The sequence below is a fragment of the Ranitomeya variabilis genome, chromosome 3, assembly GCF_051348905.1.
Source record: "Ranitomeya variabilis isolate aRanVar5 chromosome 3, aRanVar5.hap1, whole genome shotgun sequence".
Lineage (NCBI taxonomy): Eukaryota > Metazoa > Chordata > Amphibia > Anura > Dendrobatidae > Ranitomeya > Ranitomeya variabilis.
This window is the reverse complement of record NC_135234.1, coordinates 169,504,354-169,525,125: the sequence shown is the minus strand read 5'-3', so window position 1 is coordinate 169,525,125 and position 20,772 is coordinate 169,504,354. Positions and strand designations below refer to the sequence as shown.

The window sequence follows — 20,772 nt, the reverse complement described above, 5'->3', positions numbered from 1 at the left end:
GTCAATTCTGCTGAAGCACAAACATCTCTGTAGTCAAATTTGAGGACCACCCAAATAATTCAATATTATGTTTTTAAGTTAGGCCATACTTGTGTATTTCATTCCCTTCATTGACGTGCCCACCTCTTTGAAGGGGTTGTCCCCTTTCAAATATTTTTACCACAGGGTCATTGATGTATAAAATAAGAAACTGAGTTTTACTTAAACACACATCCCAAACCCCACCACCACCCGCCACCCAGATCCAGTGCTTCCAATGCGCTGCTGCCCTGGTCATTGTTGATGGCTGTAAGGTAAAATCATATTGAAAGAGCTGCTGCCAATCATTAAGCTCAATGGCGCTGATGATACTGGTTGGTACAAGCCACTAAGCTCAGTGATTGGCTGCAGTGCTGACAATATCACATTACCACTGAAGCCATTCAACAAAGACTAGAGCAGTAACAGAGATAGTAGTTGGCCTGGGGAGAGCAAGTGTTGATCAGTTTCTAATTTTTTACAACACTGAGCTTGAAGGATCAAAATAAACTAAAGGGGTCAACATTTTTAAAAAGTCCTTAGATTAGGGGATAACTTACTGATCCCTGTTGTTCAAATTGCTGAGAACACTGATTCCAAGAAATGTGCTCTGTCTGAATGGAGCGGAGCTCAAGCATGTGCACCACCGTTCTATTCATTCCCTATGGGACTGCTTAGATAAAAATTTTCTGAGCTCTGTACTAGTCTAACGGTCCCATAGAGAATGAATGAAGCAGAGGTACATAAGGCAGATCAACACTCCATTCAGATGACGTTCAGGATCCGTGGAACCTCCAGTAATCAAAAAGTTACACCCTGTGAATACAGAATTACTTATATACATTGCATAATGCCACTGATTTGTTATGGTGTGTTCACACATGCCAGTTTTATGTATTCTCACAGCAATATTTTGTCTTTACTTTTGTAGAACCTGCACATATGAATACATACAGTTATATGAAAAAGTTTGGGCACCCCTATTAATCTTAGGCTTAATGTTTTATAAAAATTGTTTTTTTTGCAACAGCTATTTCAGTTTCATATATCTAATAACTGTTGGACACAGTAATGTTTCTGCCTTGAAATGAGGTTTATTGTACTAACAGAAAATGTGCAATCCGCATTCAAACAAAATTTGACAGGTGCATAAGTATGGGCACCCTTATCATTTTCTTGTTTTAAATACTCCTACCTACTTTTTACTGACTTACTAAAGCACTTTTTTTTTGTTTTGTAACTCAGCTCATTGAGCTTTGAACTTCATAGCCAGGTGTATGCAATCATGAGAAAAGCTACTTAAAGTGGCCACTTGCAAGTTGTTCTCCTGTTTGAATCTCCTCTGAAGAGTGGCACCATGGGCTCCTCAAAACAACTGTCAAATGATCTGAAAACAAAGATTATTCAACATAGTTGTTCAGGGGAAGGATACAAAAAGCTGTCTAGGAGATTTAACCTGTCAATTTCCACTGTGAGGAACATAGTAAGGAAATGGAAGAACACAGGTACAGTTCTTGTTAAGGCCAGAAGTGGCAGGCCAAGAAAAACATCAGAAAGGCAGAGAAGAAGAATGGTGAGATCAGTCAAGGACAATCCTCAGACCACCTCCAGAGAGCTGCAGCATCAACTTGCTGCAGATGGTGTCACTGTGCATCGGTCAACTATACAACGCACTTTGCACAAGGAGAAGCTGTATGGGAGAGTGATGCGAAAGAAGCCGTTTCTGCAAGCACGCCACAAACAGAGTCGGCTGAGGTATGCAAAAGCACATTTGGAGAAGCCAATTTCTTTTTGGAGAAGGTCCTGTGGACTGATGAAACCAAGATTGAGTTGTTTGGTCATACAAAAAGGCGTTATGCATGGCGGCAAAAAAACACAGCATTCCAAGAAAAACATTTGCTACCCACAGTAAAATTTGGTGGAGGTTCCATCATGCTTTGGGGCTGTGTGGCCAATGCCGGCACCGGGAATCTTGTTAAAGTTGAGGGACGCATGGATTCCTCTCAGTATCAGCAGATTCTTGACAATAACGTTCATGAATCAGTGACAAAGTTGAAGTTACGCAGGGGATGGATCTTTCAGCAAGACAATGATCCAAAATACCGCTCCAAATCTACTCAGGCATTCATGCAGAGGAACAATTACACTGTTCTGGAATGGCCATCCCAGTCCCCAGACCTGAATATCATTGAACATCTGTGGGATCATTTGAAGAGGGCTGTCCATTCTCGACGACCATCAAACTTAACTGAACTGGAATGGTTTTGTAAAGAGGAATTGTCAAAAATACCTTCATCCAGGATCCAGGAACTTATTAAAAGCTACAGGAAGCGACTAGATGCTGTTATTTTTGCAAAAGGAGGATCTACTAAATATTAATGTCACTTTTCTGGTGAGGTGCCCATACTTATGCACCTGTCAAATTTTGTTTGAATGCAGATTGCACATTTTCTGTTAGTACAATAAACCTCATTTCAAGGCAGAAACATTACTGTGTCCAACAGTTATTAGATACATGAAACTGAAATAGCTGTTGCAAAAAAAACGATTTTTATAAAACATTAAGCTTAAGATTAATAGGGGTGCCCAAACTTTTTCATATAACTGTACATAGGTGTTTCCAAGACTTTCATTGATAACCTACTCATGGGATATAAGATCGTTGGGTCTGTGACGCCCGATACCCCTATTAATCAGGTCATATCTGCCCCCACAGAGGCCAGATATAAGCTATGTACGGAACAGAACACTGAAGCTTTGTACTTTGTTTTGTGGCCACTGCTGAATATTGTAGTTTAAAGCTTCATGCACTCAGTAGCACTTTGTATCATACAGATCCTGGCTGGTGACAGCTTCATGCAGCCCTATTTATTATCATAACCATACCCTACAAGCACTTTGTACCTATTATGTCCCCCTATTTCTTTACAGATAGCTAGCTCTCGCGAGCAGGACCCTCAATCCTGTTTGAATTGTTGAGTTATGTGTTACTCTGTAATATCTGATATTGTTTTGTACATGTAAATTCTGAATTGTAAAGTGCTGCGGAACATGTTGGCGCTATAGAAATATAATTATTATGTAGTGTCCCACCAATCTCATATTTATAACCTATCCTACACACATCCCCTTTAAAAGGTAGATAATGCCTTTAAACGTGCATCTGAAAAGTCTTACCTGGTTTAACCAAGCTGTTACACTTATCACATTTCGGGATCAGATCAGAGAAAATCTTTTCTGAAAGAAAGCATCAAAATCCTTATTTTCCAGGGCTTCAGACGTAAGTCCTGACTGAGCCACTAACAGTAGTCTAAAACACAATGTTAACACAGCCGTAGTCCTTTAGTACTGCATGTGTTTTGGAGTATAACCTCTTGACCCCTTAACGACCGCCGATACACCTTTTCACGGCGGCAATTAAGGGTACTTAAACCACAGCGCTGTTAATGAATTAGTTCATTTTCCCCCAATGTCGGAATTTCTCTGGGGTCTCGGCTACATGATTCGGGTCGGTTTTTACAGAACCCGGTGTTGCAATTGCCGTTATTAATGGTATAACAGCGACTGTCAAAAAACAAAAAAAACAAAAACAGATTCTCCATTTCATTTCTCTCTCCTCTGATGTGATTGCACACCAGAGGAGAAATAGGATCCCCCAATTGCACCCCCCCTGTACCTCTGGAGTCCAGGAATCCCCCCGTGATGTCCCCCTTGTGTCTTCTTCTGGGAGAAAATGGCGGGCGCATGCGTAGTGCGCCCACTGCGATCTGCCGGCTGGCATCAATAGGAACATTTTCCTATTGGGTCATTTTGATCACTGTGATACACACTATCACAGTGATCAAAATAAAAAAAAAATAGTAAATAACCCCCCCCCTTTATCACTCCCTTAGTTAGGGAAAAAGGGAAAAATAATTATATTAAAAAAATAAATTTATTTCCATTTTTTCCATTAGGGTTAGAGTTGGGCTAAAGTGAGTTGGGTTAGGGTTAGAAGTGTGCTGGGGTTAAGGTTGTGGTTAGGGTTGGGGTGTGGTGTGCTTAGGGTTATGGTTAGGGTTGGGATTAGGGTTAGGTGTGTGTTGTGCTTTGAGCTGTGGCTAGGGTTGGGATTAGGGTTAGGGGTGTGTTGGGGTTAGGGTTGCAGTTAGAATTGGGGGGTTTCCACTGTTTAGGTACATCAGGGGGTCTCCAAACGCGACATGGCGCCATCATTGATTCCAGCCAATTTTACGTTCAAAAAGTCAAACAGTGCTCCTTCCCTTCTGAGCTCTGCCATGCGCTCAAACATGTGGCTTTCCCCCACATATGGGGTATTGGTGTACTCAGGAGAAATTGCCCAAACAAATTTTGTGGTCCATTTTCTCCTGATACCCTTGTGAAAATAAAAAAAATTTGTTCCAAAGTAAAATTTTTTGTGAAAAAAGTAAAATGTAAATGTTTTCCTTCCACATTGCTTTAGTTCTCATGAAGCACCTGAAGGTTTAATAAACTTCTTGAATCTGGTTTTGCAAACCCTGAGGGGTGCAGTTTTTAGAATGTTGTCAGTTTGCGGTATTTTTTGTTATATTGACCCCCAAAAGTCCCTTCAAATGTGAGGTGGTCCCTAAAAAAATAGGTATTAGTCCTACCGGTAATTATGTTTCCAGGAGTCCATACTGACAGCACCCTGGAGGACGTCCTTCTCCTCCTTGCAGGGACAGGAAACACACGAGAGTTCAAATATCCGGTTTCACCCACCAATCCTCAGTGTTGTAACAAGAACCAATCATGGAATAATGCAAATAAAACATTTTAATGCCAGAATCATAATACAAAATAGTATATAGGCACAAAGCTGAATATACCTGAGAATATTACGTACATGGGGGAGAACTACCGATGCTGTCAATATGGACTCCTGGAAACATAATTACCGGTAGGACTAATACCTATTTTCCAGGACGTCCCTCCTGACAGCACCCTGGAGAGTACCAAAGCACCTCCTCAGGGTGGGATTACCGCTTGGAGGACCTTCCTCCCAAAAGCTGTGTGCTGACTGGATGTAACATCAAGTTTATAATGTTTACAAAAAGTGTCGGCCCTGGCCCATGTTGCGGCTTTACAGATCTGTTCTACAGAAGCTCCTGCACGCTCCGCCCAGGAGGCGGACACCCCACGGGTAGAGTGGGCTTTTAAGCCTAAAGGAGGGGACATACCTTCTGACTGATAGGCGTCTGTGATCACCTCTGTGATCCAACGTGAAATTGAGGCCTTAGAGGCCTTCTTCCCCTTATTCTTTCCCCCGAACAGAATAAAAAGGTTTGGATCTGTACGCCAAGAGTCTGTGGCCTTTAGGCAGTCCAAAACCCCCTGTCTAACGTCTAGTGAGTGGAGGACCCTCTCTTTCTCGTTAGCAGGGTTATTACAAAATGAAGGGAGAATTACTTCCTGATTCCTGTTTTTACTAGAGGCTACTTTCGGGATAAAGGCTGGATCTAATCTCAGAATTAGACTGTCTTCCCTGATCTGCAGATAAGGATCTCTGATATATGTTTGGTAAAAATACGAGGAGCGGAAGCCAGACCGAAGGGGAGGCCCTGGAACTGATAGTGGCAGGTCCGGGTTGGCAGAGCTACTGCAAATCTCAGTAGGTTCTGAGACAAGGGATGTACTGGGACCTGGTAGTAGGCCCTTTTTAGGTCGATAGTACACATGACCGCATTTTGGTTTATAAGCGGAATTGCTGACCGAATGGATTCCATGCGGAACCTCCTGTATCTCACCCATGCATTCAAAGGCTTTAGATTTATTATTGTGCGGGTGTCGCCTGATGGCCGTGTAATCGTGAACAGGGAAGAGTAGTGACCTTTCCCCAACTCTGACTGAGGGACAGGAATTATTACCTCTGTCCTGAGCATGTCCTGTAGGTCTTTTAGTATAGCCGAATCTGGCTTGACTATCGTAGGTGTAATGTATCTTTCTGGGGGAGGAGAGTAAAGTTCTATGCTGTAACCTTCGGAAACAGTACTGAGAACCCACTGATTTTGAGTAATCTGGGCCCAATTTTCTGCGAACATACGAAGCCTCCCCCCAATGTGAGTGGCGTCATAGAGACTTATTTTTATAGGATAGGCTAAAGAAAGATCCCCTGTTCCTATTACTCTGTCCACGGGAGCCTCTGTAGGATCCTCTGCTGGACCGACCCTGACCTTTAGGATCGAACTGCTTTCTGGAGAATAAACCTCTCTGAAAGGGCTGGGAACGTTTAGGTTTGTCCTCCGGAAAACCTCTCTTTTTATTGGAGGCTGACTCAAGGATAGAGTCTAAAGCCGGTCCAAACACCCTCTGTCCTGAAAACGGAATAGAGCAGAGTTTGGATTTGGAAGCATTGTCACCAGACCATGACCTTAACCACACCGCCCTCCTAGCCGCATTGGATAGTGAGCTATTACGGGCTGAAAATCTAACTGATTCGGCTGTCATATCCGACAAGAAAGCCATTGCAGACTTCATTATGGGAAAGGAGTGCAAAATATCTGCTCTGGGGGTCTTATTGGATAATTGCTCTTCCAACTGCCCCATCCTTAAGTACATAGATCTGGCCACCGAGGTGGCCGCTATGTTTGTTCTAATCAAAGCTGCAGAAGCCTCCCAAGCCCTTTTAAGGAGGATGTCAGCCTTCCTATCCATAGGGTCACGAAGACTGGATGAGTCTTCGAAGGGTATAGCAGTCTTTTTTGTGACCTTTGCGACGGGAACGTCCATTTTAGGGATCTCCTCCCATAGCATGACGTCCTCCGGATCGAACGGCAGGCGACTTTTGAAGTCACGGGATAGCACTAATCTGCGCTCAGCCTCCTTCCATTCCTCTAGGACCATAGCTTTGATATGATCACTAATGGGAAACACAGTCAGGTTTCGTGCCACAAGTCCCCCGAACATCAAATCCTGTCTGGACTGTGGTTTAGAAGTATCTTCGATTTGCATCGTATTTCTAACAGCCTGGACAAGTTCATCTGTTTCCTCAGACTGGAAGAGATACTTCCTGGCTCTGTCCTGGTTTTCTACGGGAATTTCTCCTTCCTCTTCTGATAGCGAATCCCTGAACTCGGAACCTTCATCAGAAGAATACTCTGGCTCCCCCTGGACTTCCTCCTTCCTGGCTCGCTTGCGACCAGCTATGGGACTGGCAGGCCGAGAATGCGAAAGGCTAGATATAGAAGCTTGCACCTCTTCCCGTATATGGGATCTCATCTCGGAGAACATTGATGACTGCTCGTCCTTCATAACCTTAGACGTACAGGTGGCACATAGGGTCTTGCCATGGGAATCTGGGAGTTTAGCATGGCATACAGGACATCTGATGCTCTTCATTGTGGCCTTCCCAGATTTTTTGGCCGTAGCAGGGGGAGCAGCGGGGTTTCCCTTATCCTAAACAATATAAGATAGGGAGTAATAGGCTAGAGGGAGCGAGGAATTTTCAGAATACAAAGGGTGTACTGCCTAGGGCAGACTTATCCCTTCCTTGTCGTTTCTGTCTTCCATAGCCGGTTTCTAAAGCAGACGATACAACTCCTTATGCAGGTGCTGGACGCTAGCACGGAAACGACCGCTCTGTCAGCGTTCTCCTGGTGGAGCGTCTGCTTCCCCGCTCATAGAACGCCACCGGAAGTGACGTTTCGCCGGCTCCTCTGAGACCGGAAGTGACGCGGCTCCCCTGACCCGGAAGTGCCGACCGGCTGTAGCGTCTCCTGACTGCGCGCTCTGCCGGATGGAGGTCTGCCTGGATCGTGGCCGCATCCTGAACCGAGAGCCCCCCAACGGGAGGAGCGGTTCAATCCCGGAGCATCGTCCCGCTCCGGGCCTCTGGGGTAGAGGGACTCCCCAACCCCCCCCCCCTCGGGGAGTTTCGACCCTGAGCCGCTTGACAGGGGGAAGGATTGGAGGACCGCCCGATCCCCCTGAGCTCGGTAAGCTGCTGCTTCTCTACGTGTGTCCCTCCATGCAGGGACAGGAAAAACACTGAGGATTGGTGGGTGGAACCGGATATTTGAACTCTCGTGTGTTTCCTGTCCCTGCAAGGAGGAGAAGGACGTCCTCCAGGGTGCTGTCAGGAGGGACGTCCTGGAAAAATTGTTTTCTAAATTTTGTTAGAAAAATCAGAAAACTAGAAAATTGCTAAATTTTCAAAATTTTTGCCATATTTCCGTTTTTTTCATAAATAAATGCAAGTCATATCAAAGAAATTTTACCAATAATATGAAGCACAATATGTCACAAATAAACAATCTCAGAATCACCAGGATCCGTTGAAGCGTTCCAGAGTTAAAACCACATAAAGTGACACTGGTCAGAATTGTAAAAATTGGCCTGGTCATTAAAGGGAGTCTGTCATCTCAAATATCGTATATGAGCTAAAGGTACTGTCACACTGAACAACTTTCCAACGAGAACGACAAAGATCCATGACGTTGCAGCGCCCTGGATAGTGATATCGTTGTGTTTGACACGCAGCAGCGATCTGGATCCCGCTGTGATATCGTTGGTCGGAGCTAGAAGGCCAGCACCTTATTTCGTCGTTAGGTCGGTGTGTATCGTCGTGTTTGACAGCAAAAGCAACGATGCCAGCAATGTTTTACAATGGTAACCAGGGTAAATATTGGGTTCCTAAGCGCAGGGCCGCGCTTAGTAACCCGATATTTACCCTGGTTACCATTGTAAAAGTAAAAAAAAAAAACACTACATACTCACCTTCTGATGTCTGTCACGTCCCCCGGCGTCCGCGCTGCTGCTCAGAGCTTCCTGCACTGAATGTGTCAGTGCCGGCCGTAAAGCCGAGCACAGCGGTGACGTCACCGCTGTGCTCTGCCGGCCCTGACACATTCAGTGAAGGAAGCTCTGAGCAGCAGCGCAGACGCCGGGGGACATGACAGACATCAAAAGGTGAGTATGTAGTGTTTTTTTTTATACTTTGACATTGGTAACCAGGGTAAATATCGGGTTACTAAGCGCGGCCCTGCGCTTAGTAACCCGATGTTTACCCTGGTTACCCGGGTGCTGCAGGGGGACTTTGGCATCGTTGAAGACAGTTTCAACGATGCCGAAGTCTTTCCCCTGATCGTTGGTCGCGGGAGAGAGCTGTCTGTGTGACAGCTCCCCAGCGACCTAAACAGCGACGCTGCAGCGATCGTCTTGTTGTCTATATCGCTGCAGCGTCGCTGAGTGTGACGGTACCTTAAGGCCACCGGCATCAGGGGCTTATCTACAGGAGACAACAGGAGATTATATTATGCTCACCCAAGGGCGGTCCCGCTGCGGTCCGGTCCGATAGGCATCGCGGTCCGGCGCTTCCTATCTTCATACGATGACGTCCTCTTCTTGTCTTCCTGCCTCTCTGACCTTTCCCGGCGCCTGAGCATTGCAGTACTTTACTCTGTCCTCAACAGGGCAGACAAAGTACGCCTGCGCCGGAGCCGTAGACAAGAAGAGGACGTCACTGTATGAAGATGGGAGGCTCCGCACCGCGACGCCCATCGGACCCGGACAACAGCGAGAACGCCCCCGGGTAAGTATAATATAACTTATTTTTCTCATCTTTCAGGTTACATCTGGGGCTTATCTACAGCATTACAGAATGCTGTAGATAAGCCCATGATGCCAGTGGCCTTAGCTCATATACGATTTTTGGGGTGACAGATTCCCTTTAAGCAGCAAATTGACTCTGTCACTAAGGGGTTAAAGACTGGGCAAATTTTTTATTTTTTCCTCCCCTTCTGTCAAGAGGGATAACCTTTTTTCATTTCTTCGTCCACACAGTAGTATGAAGGCTTGTTTTTATGCAGGGCAAGATGTAGTTTTGAATGACTGCATTCATTTTAACATCCAATGTACTTAAAAAATTGTGAAGAGAATGCAATTCTGCTGTTATATTTTTACAGTGTTCATTCTGTGGTAAAAATGACTTTGAAACAAGATTTTCCGGGTCACAACAATTATAACAGTAGTGAACTTGCATGGTTTAAGTGGTAAAAAAAAAAATTCAAAAGCTTGTAAAAAAAAAAAAAAAATTGGGGAGAGCTGTGTCGTCATTTTCAGGGTGGTGTGGTGGCCATAAAACTGTAATTCTGCAGTTTTGATCTTTTTCTTATTACTCTTTTTACCCTACAGGTTAATCATTAAGTTTTGATAAATCGAACTTTAACATACATGGCAATAACAAATGTTTTTTTTTCGTAATTTCTTTATTTTTAATGGGGAAAAAGCGGGGCAATTCGAATTTTTAGATTTTTATAATTTTTTTTAGAAAGTCTTTTTGCGGCGCTTGATCAGATCACTTATAAAACATACTGCGATACCACATATTGAAGTATATGGTGAAAATCTCCTTTGAAGAGCAGCCTGTGACTTAGGTTCATAGGAGTACCAAGATGGCAGTGATGGAGGCCTTCAGCCCGTCTATTGGAGCAGGGGCATGCGAGCACTGGTGCATGTTACATTTAAACACTGCTGTCAGAGATTGATATTGGTATTCAAATGGTTAAGAGCAGCGGACAGAGCTCCGCTCTGATACTTAGACACAGAAGTCAGCTACATAATGTAGGCGGAATCTGACAAGTATGGGGACAGCTCAGAACTGCGATCTCTCCCAGAACTACATACATGTGCACGATTTTGTCTTAAGGGGTTAAAGACAAAGAAATATTTTGGACTTTGTGTGGTTTATAGACAACTTAGATGAGTAGATAATAAAATACCTTTCATCCAGGAAAGTGGATACTCGGCTCTACATAACGTCCCAATGCAGTGGGAGGTGTGGAAAGTTCCATGGGCCTCGACTAGGTCATCAGAAGACAGGCCGGCCACTCTCTCCAAAGTATCGATGTTCTGTGCGAAGATGAAACAATTATTGGGTCTGTGCAGTCATCCATCAGTAATGAGCGCGGCAGTGAGAATACCTGAGTGTAGCAGCGAAGAAACAGACCCTTTTCTTTCATTAGTCGCATGAAATAATGGCAAATAGTTGGCTGAAAGGGAAGAAAACGCATTAGTGGCAGTTGTAAGGTAAAATAAGGAATAACATGGATGTGCAGGGCATTTACCTCTGTTCCATCTAAATTTTAGGAGATTCCATTAGTCAGGGCATGCTAAACCACAAGGGATGATACTAACAATATACCAGGACCTAGTGCTGGTTACCCGTAAAGTAAACTGTACATACCATATAGACACCGGCTGCCATAAGAACAGGATTTAATTCATCATCTTAACATTTTGCTTCCTTAGTCACAGGAATCATCTTGTACAAACACACTAAATTTTGTGTGGGCAAAAATGGTGACTGCAGAGAGATGATAGACTAACCATAGACTGCCTGTTGTGGGTCCAGGTGGCAGCAGGGCGTCATATGATCAAATTGTATTGAGCGTTTCTACTCACACAGAAGCACTAACTAGCACCACCTAGTGGTCTGATTAGAGAAGGTAGATCAGAAATGAGCGTTTTCACCTACAATTCTACCACATGAGATATACAGGTCCTTCTCAAAAAATTAGCATATAGTGTTAAATTTCATTATTTACCATAATGTAATGATTACAATTAAACTTTCATATATTATAGATTCATTATCCACCAACTGAAATTTGTCAGGTCTTTTATTGTTTTAATACTGATGATTTTGGCATACAACTCCTGATAACCCAAAAAACCTGTCTCAATAAATTAGCATATTTCACCCGTCCAATCAAATAAAAGTGTTTTTTAATAACAAACAAATAAACCATCAAATAATAATGTTCAGTTATGCACTCAATACTTGGTCGGGAATCCTTTGGCAGAAATGACTGCTTCAATGCGGCGTGGCATGGAGGCAATCAGCCTGTGACACTGCTGAGATGTTATGGAGGCCCAGGATGCTTCAATAGCGGCCTTAAGCTCATCCAGAGTGTTGGGTCTTGCGTCTCTCAACTTTCTCTTCACAATATCCCACAGATTCTCTATGGGGTTCAGGTCAGGAGAGTTGGCAGGCCAATTGAGCACAGTAATACCATGGTCAGTAAACCATTTACCAGTGGTTTTGGCACTGTGAGCAGGTGCCAGGTCGTGCTGAAAAATGAAATCTTCATCTCCATAAAGCATTTCAGCCGATGGAAGCATGAAGTGCTCCAAAATCTCCTGATAGCTAGCTGCATTGACCCTGCCCTTGATGAAACACAGTGGACCAACACCAGCAGCTAACATGGCACCCCACACCATCACTGACTGTGGGTACTTGACACTGGACTTCAGGCATTTTGGCATTTCCTTCTCCCCAGTCTTCCTCCAGACTCTGGCACCTTGATTTCCGAATGACATGCAAAATTTGCTTTCATCAGAAAAAAGTACTTGGGACCACTTAGCAACAGTCCAGTGCTGCTTCTCTGTAGAAAAAAAGTGGCTTTACCTGGGGAATGCGGCACCTGTAGCCCATTTCCTGCACACGCCTGTGCACGGTGGCTCTGGATGTTTCCACACCAGACTCAGTCCACTGCTTCCTCAGGTTCCCCAAGGTCTGGAATCGGTCCTTCTCCACAATCTTCCTCAGGGTCCTGTCACCTCTTCTCGTTGTACAGCGTTTTCTGCCACATTGTTTCCTTCCAACAGACTTACCATTGAGGTGCCTTGATACAGCACTCTGGGAACAGCCTATTTGTTGAGAAATTTCTTTCTGGGTCTTACCCTCTTGCTTGAGGGTGTCAATGATGGCCTTCTTGACATCTGTCAGGTCGCTAATCTTACCCATGATGGGGGTTTTAAGTAATGAACCAGGCAGGGAGTTTTTAAAAGCCTCAGGTATCTTTTGCATGTGTTTAGAGTTAATTAGTTGATTCAGAAGATTAGGGTAATAGGTCGTTTAGAGAACCTTTTCTTGATATGCTAATTTATTGAGACAGGTTTTTGGGGTTATCAGGAGTTGTATGCCAAAATCATCAGTATTAAAACAATAAAAGACCTGACAAATTTCAGTTGGTGGATAATGAATCTATAATATATGAAAGTTTAATTGTAATCATTACATTATGGTAAATAATGAAATTTAACACTATATGCTAATTTTTTGAGAAGGACCTGTAAATTGGAAGATTTGGGCAGATTTATGGGCCCATTACTATACTAATTAATATTGAATCAGCCGTCATTTTAAATACAAATATAATATATACAGTATAAGTGTCCAATATGGATCTGTCAAATAGGAAAGGAAGTGAGTGTGGATGCTACACCCGGTACGATAGTGGTTATACCACATAGTAAACCGTCACTCCCTACTGATTAGTACTGGAAGGCTCACATGGACTGACCTTGAATTGTCCTGGGTACAGCTCTCTAGCCAAAGCAAAGAACGGTTCTGGGTTTTGCTGCAAGAAAGAGAACATATAAATTTAACAGAAGTATAAAGATCTCACATTGGCGACCTTACCCTAACCCCTGGAGATATTGATGTCATAGAGGGACTTCTACTCTTGGGACAATGAATCAGAGCAGAGATTCACAAGCACATGTTCGCAGCTACACTGGCAAATCTAAACAGATGGATCCCTAAACATTTAATGATTTAGCGAGCAAGTTGTCCTCATTAGTTCAATATAATGACAACTGATCTGTGACTTATACATAAGCCTTCATCTAGCGCTTATCCATGAGTGTTGTTATGGTCATGATCACAACTATCCTTTAGGGGAGACAGTAAATGATCCCACGTATAAAAAAGTGACACAAGACACTAACATTTAACCATCTTATTCTCTGCGACACAGCAATTATTTGATATCATTACCTTGAAATATCCTATTTCAAATATGGCCTCTGGATATGGCAAGTTGTATTTTTGTAGGTTGGAGTACAACCCACTGCCTGGCGAACGAAAGTCGGGAATTCCTGCAGCTACAGCAAGAGAGGAAAAAAGGTCAGGTTAAAAGGAAGAGATTGGTCTCCAATGAGTTGTCATCATCATTAGTGACAGGAACTGCACTTTAAAAAAAAAAAAAAAAATGAATGATGTTTCATACATACATTTCAGAAGTGTAAAGGCAACCTATCACCAGAAAAACACTATTAGCCTGCAGATATGGGGTTAATATGTAGGTTAATAACGTTCTTATCTTGTCCGGCGCCTGCACTTAGCTAGACGCTGTGGGGAGAAAATTTACTGTATTAACCTCGGCACCGTTTCAGTTTCAAGGGCAGCACTGGTGCGGGATCAGTCACCGTTCTGAGTATACAGAGCGACGATTGAAGCCGCACCCGCCGCACTGACTGACAGCAAGATCAACATCATGGCCGGCTGTCAGTAAGTGTCAGGGGCGCAGTTACAGCTGTTTCTCTGTATACTCAGAGCGGTGACTGAACGTGCGCCAGCACCGCCCCATGACTGAAACCAGAATGCTGCCAGTAGAAATAAAGTTACTTTTCTCCCAGCAGTGTTCAGTGCGGGTACTGGTCAGGTTAATAACACTATTAACCTGCAGATTAACCCCATATGTGCAAGATAATAGCATTTTTTTCTGGTGACAGTTTGCCTTTAATTGGTGAGGTTCCAAGAGATGATACCCCAACCAATTGCTAAAAAGTAAGGGCAGAAGCTTGGAAGAGTAGGTTAAACTGTAGATTTGCTCATAGACAGTCTATCACACACGTTATACTAAGCATCTTGTACCTAAATAAGATGGAAAATTTAGGCCGAGTATTTCTTCCCCTTAGTTTCAGCAATTGGTCGGGTCGAAGTGTCTTGACCCCACTGGTTAAACTTGGAATGTCATTGTGTGAGGAGCATTTTTTTTCTTTCAACCCTTGGTGGAGGAACTGAAGGAAAACAGAAAAAAAAAATCTACTCACATGTTGAGATGCCCGCTCCAACCATAAACACCACATTCTTACCTGCAACATATAGAACATACAGATTAAAAAACTGGAAAAAAAAAGAGTTGAAATGGTTGTCTCCTTTCAGAAAATATTGGCCCTTGGCTGCAGTTTGTAATAAAAAAAAATAACAGATCCAGCGCTCAGTGTCGACTGACACTCCCGGGGGTCTCGTATTGGCTGTAGTGATGACGTCATGTCAACAGCATGGCAGCCAGTCAGTGAGCTCAGAAAGTAGCGCTCCTACTACACGGGCAGAGTCCTTAAACTCCCTGGCTGCTGCGCTGGAGACGTGATGTCAGTCCTGCAAACAATAACAGGAACTCCCCTTAAAATACAACCCAAACATGACCACTGATGGCAGTATAATAATGCTATAATAAAACAGGGCTAAAAAATATAATATAATATATAACTTGACTTACATTTACCACTGAGCAAGAACCTGCCCACTCCATCCAGGCTCAGTTCATCAAGGACTTTTTCTGGGGTTCCTATGCCCAATGTCCGTGAGAAAAGATCACGCAGGAAATCCACTAGAAAGTCATAAACAATAATATGAACATGGAACAAAATGTGGCAGTGAAAATAATGGTCAAAACTTGTTGAAAATAAAAATTAGCCGCGGCTTCTAGCAGCCAACAATATTACACGTCTAAATGTTCCCAATGATAGTAGGCATCTAATAGGTTGCTAAGGGCAATGGCTGTACTTTTTTACCTCAGGTTTTCGAATCTTATCTTTTTATAAGGAACATTGCCTTATAAGAAAGAGATATGGTCATGAGGAGAACGACATGCCGTGCGCCTGATCTACATCCACGCGAACGCTGCCCTGACTAACGTCAGCTTGGTACTCAGAAGCAAGGAGCCAATCCTGTCAGCAAACAAGCATGAACAAAGCTGTATGTAATATCAGATAGAGTTGATCAAACAGATTCACAGGACCCTGGTCCAGTAGCCATGTCAGTAGTCCAAGGCCTCCGGACAGAGCAGAGCCCTGGGAACCTCCTCCTAGTTTCGGCATCCCCGGTGTTTCTTCTGATTAGTAGGCCCTGCAATGTGTTTACATTGTGGCCCCCTGCGCACATGACATCTCAAGGGCTTACTAATCCGAAGAGGTCATGCCATAGGTAGGAGGAGGGTCATGGCTCTCTGATCTGGACCGCGACTAAGGGCTACTGACATGATGGACCACGGTCTTGAATATCTTTTTGCTCAACTGTAATATTAGACTTTACATAAGGATAGACTCAGCTAAATCATCTTCATAGGACATCAGTATAGGGCTCATTCTGACGTCCATTTTTTTTTCCACATGAGAAAAAAGGTCCTGGTTTCACCAATTATTTTGTTCAGTGCCATCAAATTGCTATCTGATTTCCAGATTTCCATCCATTTTATCAGTTGGTGAGGTAAAAGAAAGATAGTTTCTCGACTTTCACCTATCTAGCAGTTTTGAAAACCGAACAGCAGTCAGATGTCATCCAACTGCAGTCAGACCGATTCACGGACCTTCAGACTGGCATTGATACTTGGATCAATATCAGACATTTCTCCGCAACTTTGCACGGACCACTCAGTCCACAAAGAAAAGAAAAAGGGAAACGTGAAAAGCCCCATAGACTATTCAAGGTATGAGCTTTATCCGCGAAAAATCCTTGAGGTGCAGCATTTACATCAAAACACTATCATGAGGAATCATTCATTGGAATGCTAGTTTCATGATATTCATGCAGGATAAACAGGCTGCAGAACACCCGCCGAACAAGCAAAACACTCATTTGTCAGATAAAATCATCTTTTGGTTTCGATAAAAGAACATCGTTCTCGGCAGCGCCTTGTCTTGTTTACACAGGACATGTGCTGCCGAGATCAATGGCAGCCAATGAGCACTGAAAGCAATGTTAAGCGTGTTCTGTCTGTGTGTAAACAGGCTATTAAATGACTACCAGTCAGGAAATATTTAGACCACGCTTAATGATGCATACATCTGTAACAGACTGTTCTGTGCCCATAGGATGTCAAGGTTCTCGGCAGCACAAATCCTGTTTGCACAGGACGATTCCTTGATGAGAATGATGATCACTTATGCAGTCCAATGATCATTTCACCGGATGAAAGAGCATCTTACTCCTTTGTCAAGTGATCAGCAGCCTGTTTAGACTGCAAGAGGAGGTATCGTGAAATGAGCGTTCCTAGGAACTCATTTACGATCATCCTTCAGTGTAAGCGGATCTAGAAATCAATAGGGCGCAGATGTGCTGTACCTGGTTGCAGGCCACTATACCGTTGACTTAGCTGTGCTGTACAGCTCTGAAACTGAGCACATGGCCACCGCTAGAACCGGGAACAGCGTATGGGTGTACAACCACCATGGATCAGATATTGGTGACTATCAATGTAAATGCCCCGGACAACCATTGTCAGACACCTCCGGATGCAGTTCATCTTCCAAGAGAACGAAGGACCAGGATGTTGAAATTCTGTTCTTCCGTGATACCTGCCCTTAAGGTGGTCACAGGGACACCCCATACAGAAATGTGGGGTGTAATACATAGACAACTAAAGTCCACCAGGGTGTGGGGAACTGTACAGACAGAGGTCCTCTAATAAACCACATACACCTGCCATGACTATCTGGCAATATATGTGCCGTTTCAACAATAATTTAGAAAAGCAAATAAAAAATACGGTATGAAAACCTTTTCCTACAGTTGTACTGAACATGCAATTGAGATCCTGAAACAGACATCTTACTTTCTGATGTGCTGCTGTTATCTTCACTGGAATCTGAATCCTAGAACAGAAAAAAGGCGTTACATTTCCATCTGATCACGCAATGATGGTTAGGGGTTGTCCGGACCCATGAAACTAATAAGCTGCCTTTAAGATAGGTCATCAGTATCAGATTAAGGGGGTCCAACACCTGGTGCCCCCAACTGATCAGCAGGTTTCAGCCCTGACACCAACAGAACAGTTCTGCCCTCTGTGTAGCAGACACTCCCTGGTCCTGCAGATCAGCTCCTATTCAATGCAATAATCCCCACCACCGGCCACCACACACTGCAAGGAGCTGAGCAGTCCTGGCTCTGTTCAATGCTCATTTCCGGCCCAAGTTGAAAAGAAGCTGATCGGTGAAGATGTTGGACCCCCACTAATCTGATATTGGTGACATATCCTAAAGGCAGGCCATCAATCAGAAGGCCAAATAACCCATTTAATGAACATTTTAAACAATTTACCTCTGAATCGTCCAACTTGGTGGGAGGCTCCTTCACTTCTTTTGCTTCTAAGTCCAGAAATAATAATGTTAGTATAATATTCATGTACTTAAAGACATGTTAATTAAATGGTACTTTAATTTGAATAATTTCATTTTTGCCCCAGGCCTGTTAGTTTCTAGCTCAAAGACTAACTTCATTAAAAAAACATATATACAACATGGTCACGATTGGTCAGTAAAATGGGTAATGGACCCATTTTATTGTGAGGTTGCTGATGCCCCTCCATACTCTTCTCAGCCCCCCTTACATACTTACAACAGGGGCTAACGTCATATAATCTGACACAGTTCTTGGCGATGAGGGGTCTCCTATCAGCACCTCTCCTCTACACCTGTAGGCAGTGGTCTTACAACCACAGGACCACAGAGTAACCCAGCAGTTATTACCACTCCAATTGATGAATATCGGAGTTGTAGTCCATAAATTATTTTCTTAAAAATGTCCTTTTATTATTTTAAGACAGTCAGACATAAAAGTACATAAATACATGAAAGATCAAAACAGCTACAAAGGCTCAGGTGTGAGGACCTAACTACCTCCCAAATATACACAGAGTCATGGGGAGCTCATCCACCTCAGTTGAAGTAACATGTATGTAGTACATAGAGAGAAATGTGGCAAATGTAGAGCAAAATCTTATCCCCTACTATCCCACAAATGGGGGAAGGAGATCCAGTAAAATCACTATACTGACCAGAGTGCTCAGACGCTTAATCAAATAGACAACTGTCCTAAGTCAAGTGGAGGCGCAGCTTACCCATAACTGTCTCTGTGGGGCGTGGTCCAGTGCAGCCCTGACGCGCGTTTCGCGAGGAAGCCCATGCGAAACGCGCATCAGGGCTGCACTGGACCACACGCCCCACAGAGACAGTTATGGGTAAGCTGCGCCTCCACTTGACTTAGGACAGTTATCTATTTGATTAAGCGTCTGAGCACTCTGGTCAGTATAGTGATTTTATTGGATCTCCTTCCCCCATTTGTGGGATATGGGATAGTAGGGGATAAGATTTTGCTCTACATTTGCCACATTGCTCTCTATGTACTACATACATGTTACTTCAACTGAGGTGGATGAGCTCCCCATGACTCTGTGTATATTTGGGATGTAGTTAGGTCCTCACACCTGAGCCTTTGTAGCTGTTTTGATCTTTCATGTATTTATGTACTTTTATGTCTGACTGTCTTAAAATAATAAAAGGAAATTTTTAAGAAAATAATTTATGGACTACAACTCCGTTGTTTTTTTGTAGGATATATGATATGGGAGTGTCCTTATATATATTGTCCTGTTTTTTTTTACATTGCCAGCCTATATGGATTACTAAGATGTATCAGGGTTTTTTTCTTATTCTTTCCAATTGATGAATGATGACTTTTATTCAGCTGCAAGGTCCCTATAACGGGTTATTCCCATATTAATAGATGAGTGCTACTGGACAATGCTGATAAAAACAAGCAATTTATTGCTTACTAGATGGTGGCCCGATTCTAACGCATCGGGTATTCTAGAATATGTATGTCCACGTAGTATATTGCCCAGCCACGTAGTATATTGCCCAGCCACGTAATATATTGCCCAGCCACATAGTATATTGCCCAGCCACGTGGTATATTGCCCAGTTACGTAGTATATTGCCCAGCCACGTAGTATATTGCCCAGTTACGTAGTATATTGCCCAGTTACATTTTATATTGCCCAGTGACGTAGTATATTGCCCAGTGACGTAGTATATTGCCCAGTGACGTAGTATATTGCCCAGTGACGTAGTATACAGCACAGAGCCACATAGTATATTGCCCAGTGACGTAGTATATTGCCCAGCCACGTAGTATATTGCCCAGTGACGTAGTATACAGCACAGAGCCACGTAGTATATTGCACAGCCCATGTAGTATATTGCCCAGCTACGTAGTATATTGCCCAGCCATGTATGACACAGGTTAAAAAAATAAAAAATAAACATATACTCACCTTCCGCAGGCGCGTTGTAGCTCTGTCGCTTGTGTGGGGTGCAGGCGGCAGCTTCCGGTCCCAGGGTGTGATGACGTCGCGGTCACGTGACCGTGTCGCGGTCACATGGCCGTGACGTCACGGCAGGTCCTTCTGCCAGACCATTCTTGCCACTGGAACGTGTGGCTTGCATCGCGAGGAGCGGGAAAGGCGGCGTAGGTGAGTATATAATCATTTTTTATTTTTTTTATTATTTTTAACATTAGATGTTTTTACTATTGATGCTGCATAGGCTGCGTCAATAGTAAAAAACTTGGTCACACAGGGTTAATAGCAGCGGAAACGGAGTGCGTTACCCGCGGCATAACACGGTCCGTTACCGCCGGCATTAACCCTGTGTGAGTGGTGACCGGAGGGGTGTATGTGGGCGCCGTGCAGTGAGTGCGGCGAGTAAGGAGCGGCCATTTTCTTCTGGACTGTGTGCGTCGCTGATTGGTTGTGGCAATGGTCGTGGGCGTTTTGCCACGACCAATCAGCGACTTGGATTCCATGACAGACAGAGGCCGTGACCAATGACTATCCGTGACAGACAGAAAGACAGACAGACGGGACAGACAGACAGAAAGACGGAAGTGAC

General features: G+C 43.7%; 1 protein-coding gene across 2 annotated transcripts in view; it reads right to left on the bottom strand.

The window, feature by feature from the left end:
* The window catches only part of SIRT2 (sirtuin 2), a 49,824-nt gene that overhangs the window by 25,274 nt on the left and 3,778 nt on the right, over positions 1–20,772 (bottom strand). For both annotated transcript variants that reach the window (XM_077294857.1, XM_077294858.1), the window contains exons 2-10: positions 18,143–18,189; positions 17,658–17,697; positions 15,324–15,434; positions 14,875–14,916; positions 13,817–13,923; positions 13,341–13,397; positions 10,956–11,024; positions 10,755–10,884; positions 3,196–3,255 (exon numbers count right to left, since the gene is read on the bottom strand). In XM_077294857.1, coding sequence (XP_077150972.1) covers positions 3,196–3,255; positions 10,755–10,884; positions 10,956–11,024; positions 13,341–13,397; positions 13,817–13,923; positions 14,875–14,916; positions 15,324–15,434; positions 17,658–17,697; positions 18,143–18,189 — 663 coding nt within the window. The remainder of the gene's footprint in view (positions 1–3,195; positions 3,256–10,754; positions 10,885–10,955; positions 11,025–13,340; positions 13,398–13,816; positions 13,924–14,874; positions 14,917–15,323; positions 15,435–17,657; positions 17,698–18,142; positions 18,190–20,772) is intronic.